At 40.2% G+C, this 2,960-nt stretch overlaps 1 protein-coding gene across 1 annotated transcript; it reads left to right on the plus strand.

Annotated features, from left to right (window-relative positions):
• Nucleotides 1-680: 680 nt before the first annotated feature.
• Nucleotides 681-1,741, plus strand: LOC129679132 (cell adhesion molecule-related/down-regulated by oncogenes-like; the record flags this gene model as incomplete). Its single annotated transcript, XM_055610056.1, has 2 exons — nt 681-968; nt 1,472-1,741. Coding segments are annotated over 2 exons (558 nt in total), but the record flags the coding sequence as incomplete, so codon positions are not given.
• Between the last annotated feature and the right edge of the window lie 1,219 nt (nt 1,742-2,960).

The following is a 2,960-nucleotide window of genomic DNA, read 5'->3' on the forward strand; positions in this document are numbered from 1 at the left end:
TCTGTTTATCAATATGTTACAGGGTAGTACTGTACCTGTTTTTTTTTGTTTTGTTTTGTTTTTAGTTTTTAAATACTTACATATTTTGTGTGTATGAGAGGTTTGCTTGCATATATGTATTGCATTCTGTGCCTGGTGCCTAAGGAGCGAATCCGGTCCACTGGTACTTCATTTGTGGATGGTTGTGAGCCACCATGTGGGTGCTGGGAAATGAACCTGGAGCCTCTGCAAGAGCAGCAAGTGCTCTTAACTGCAGAGCCACCTCTCCAGCCCCCATTGAAACGTTTTTTTTTCTTTTTAAACAACAATTTTACAACCACGATAAGCAGATTGGTGGTTAACTTTTGGAGTATGAAATCAAGAGATAATGGGCTTTTTATCAGATACGACAAAAATCATGTCTGAGTTATGGATTATGGATGTTGAGCTGGGGAAGAACATAATAAAGGGCTAGGTGGCTTTAGGCTTAAAAAACCCTACGTTTCCAAAATTTAGAAAAATCTTCAAAAAAAATCAGTAAGTATTTTTATTTTGACTCTCAGAGAAAAAAATATTTTGTGTAGGGCCTCGTCACATGAAGGAGAAATGGAAGCTGCTCCCGGGATAGACACAGCTCGGCTAAGGGAGAGGGTCTAAGTGTGCCATTTCTAATACTATTTTGTGTTCCTTTCTTTTTCCAGGTCCTTCTTCAGATGGGTTTCACATTCTTCACCCTGCTCTCTCTCAGGAGTTAGCTGTCCTTCCTCACAGCCCTGTTACCTTGGAGTGTGTGGTGAGTGGCGTCCCAGCCTCACGAGTGTACTGGCTGAAGGATGGTCAGGACGCTGTGTCAGGAAGCAACTGGAGGAGGCTGTACTCTCATCTTGTCACGACTAGCATCGACCCAGTGGACTCTGGGAACTATTCCTGTGTGGTGGGCAACAAGTCCGGAGATATCAAACACGCCACTTACGTGGTTAATGTGCTGGGTAAGGCCTTACCTATTCATGATGAAGGTTTCATTCTAAATTGGGCCATTTTCCTGGCCCAACTGATGTTTGAAGGATATTTGTGAGCTAAAAATGAGACACAGGCTGTCAAGAAACATCCACACCACTAGCCAGAACAGGGATCATTTCTGTAAAGGGATGCTGAATGGGCTGTATCTCTGTGTTGCATAGAACATTTGGCATAACCTGTTCTTCATCCTAACTACATGCCAACCAGGGAGCGTTTGATGTATGTGTGCATGCATGTGTATTCACAGGTGTTGGGGTCTAAAGTGGGTGGATTAATATGAAAAAGAAGACTCTGACTAGTATTTACACATTTATTCTGCTGGTGAAAGTTAAAAGTAGGTTTTTCAGTATTTCTTGATGACTACAGCAAATGGAAGGATATTAGTGAAGAATACAGAGATTTCATTACTCAGTGCTAGAGACAGATTCTCCGTGACTTGTGCAGTAGTTACACATGCCTGCTTTACTTTCAGAGCATGCATCAATTTCTAAAGGACTACATGATCAGAAGGTGTCTCTGGGAGCCACCGTACATTTCACCTGTGATGTTCATGGGAACCCAGCTCCCAACCGTACCTGGTTTCATAATGCACAGCCTATTCACCCCTCCTCGCGGCATCTAACCGAAGGGAATGGACTGAAGATCACTGGGGTTACCATGGAAGATTCTGGGCTGTATCAGTGTATAGCCGACAATGGGATTGGATTTATGCAGTCCACTGGAAGACTTCAAATTGAACAAGGTATGCTTTCAGGTCATATAATCACAAGAAATTTTATTTCATGGGTAGGCTTTTTCAGTAATTAGACATGAAGTCATTTTTTTAAAATTTATTTATTTAATATTGATACAGTATTAGGCCTGCATGTGTGCCTGTAGACCTGAAGAGGGCACCGGATGGTGGTTCATGGTTATGAACCACCATGTGGTTGCTGGGAATTGAACTCAGGACCTCTGGAAGAACAGCCAGTGCTCTCAACCTCTGAGCCATCTCTCCAGCATCCATCAAGTCATGTTTACGGCGTTTATTTTCCATAGTCCTTTGTAGTGACAGACTGCCATTTCCATGATGACACCACCTTATTTAATCAAGCTCATTTGAAATTGTTCTGGGATAGAGGGATGGCTTAGCAGTTCATAGCACCAGCTGCACTTCCAGAGCAGCCAGGCACAATTCTCAGCCCTTGTATGGCAGCTCACAACCACCTGTAACTCCAGCCTCAGGGATCCAGGGCTCTCTTTGAGCTGTATGGGCACCAGGCACACAAGTGGTACACAGACATGTGCAGGCAAAACACCAAAAAAAAAAAAAAAAAAAAAAAAAACAAAACCAAAATTTCAATTAAAAAGTTGTTTATAGGCTGGATGTGGAATAGCATGTGTGATTTCCTGGGTTCCTCTAGGCCCTAAATAGTAAACTGTTGCAAAACATGAATTTTACACAGTTGCTACATAGTTTATAAAGTGTACATTAAAACCTACAGTCTCTCTTGCCCTCCCCATCCCTGCCATCATCCAACAACCAGCCACATCTTTTCTTTAGGACCAACTGATTTTATCAGTTTCTTGAATAAACTTCTATGTGCATATACAAGGTGTGTATACATATATATTTTTTTATTGTTTTTTAAAAACACAAATTATGGTAGAATTCTTTCCTTTAAATATTTTATTTAACCTATAGTTTGAATTTCTTCTCATGTGTTGCACCAAAGCATATTTTTATTCTTTAGGAAAAAGGGCTGCTTGCTATTCCATTTTATAGTTGTAGTTATTTGGCTAGCATCTTGTTGATAGCTGTTTGAGATGTGATGAACATCTCAATTATTCTGCATATAATTTCTAAATATAAATCTGCATATAATCTTGAGTGAGTATCTCTAAAAGAAATTCCTAAAAGTGAACTCTCAGAATAAACCTATGTATATATTAGATATTTTAATAGATATTATTGACTTTCT

Source organism: Psammomys obesus, unplaced genomic scaffold (assembly GCF_907164565.1).
Source record: "Psammomys obesus unplaced genomic scaffold, mPsaObe1.curated_primary_1811, whole genome shotgun sequence".
NCBI classification, from domain to species: Eukaryota; Metazoa; Chordata; class Mammalia; order Rodentia; family Muridae; genus Psammomys; species Psammomys obesus.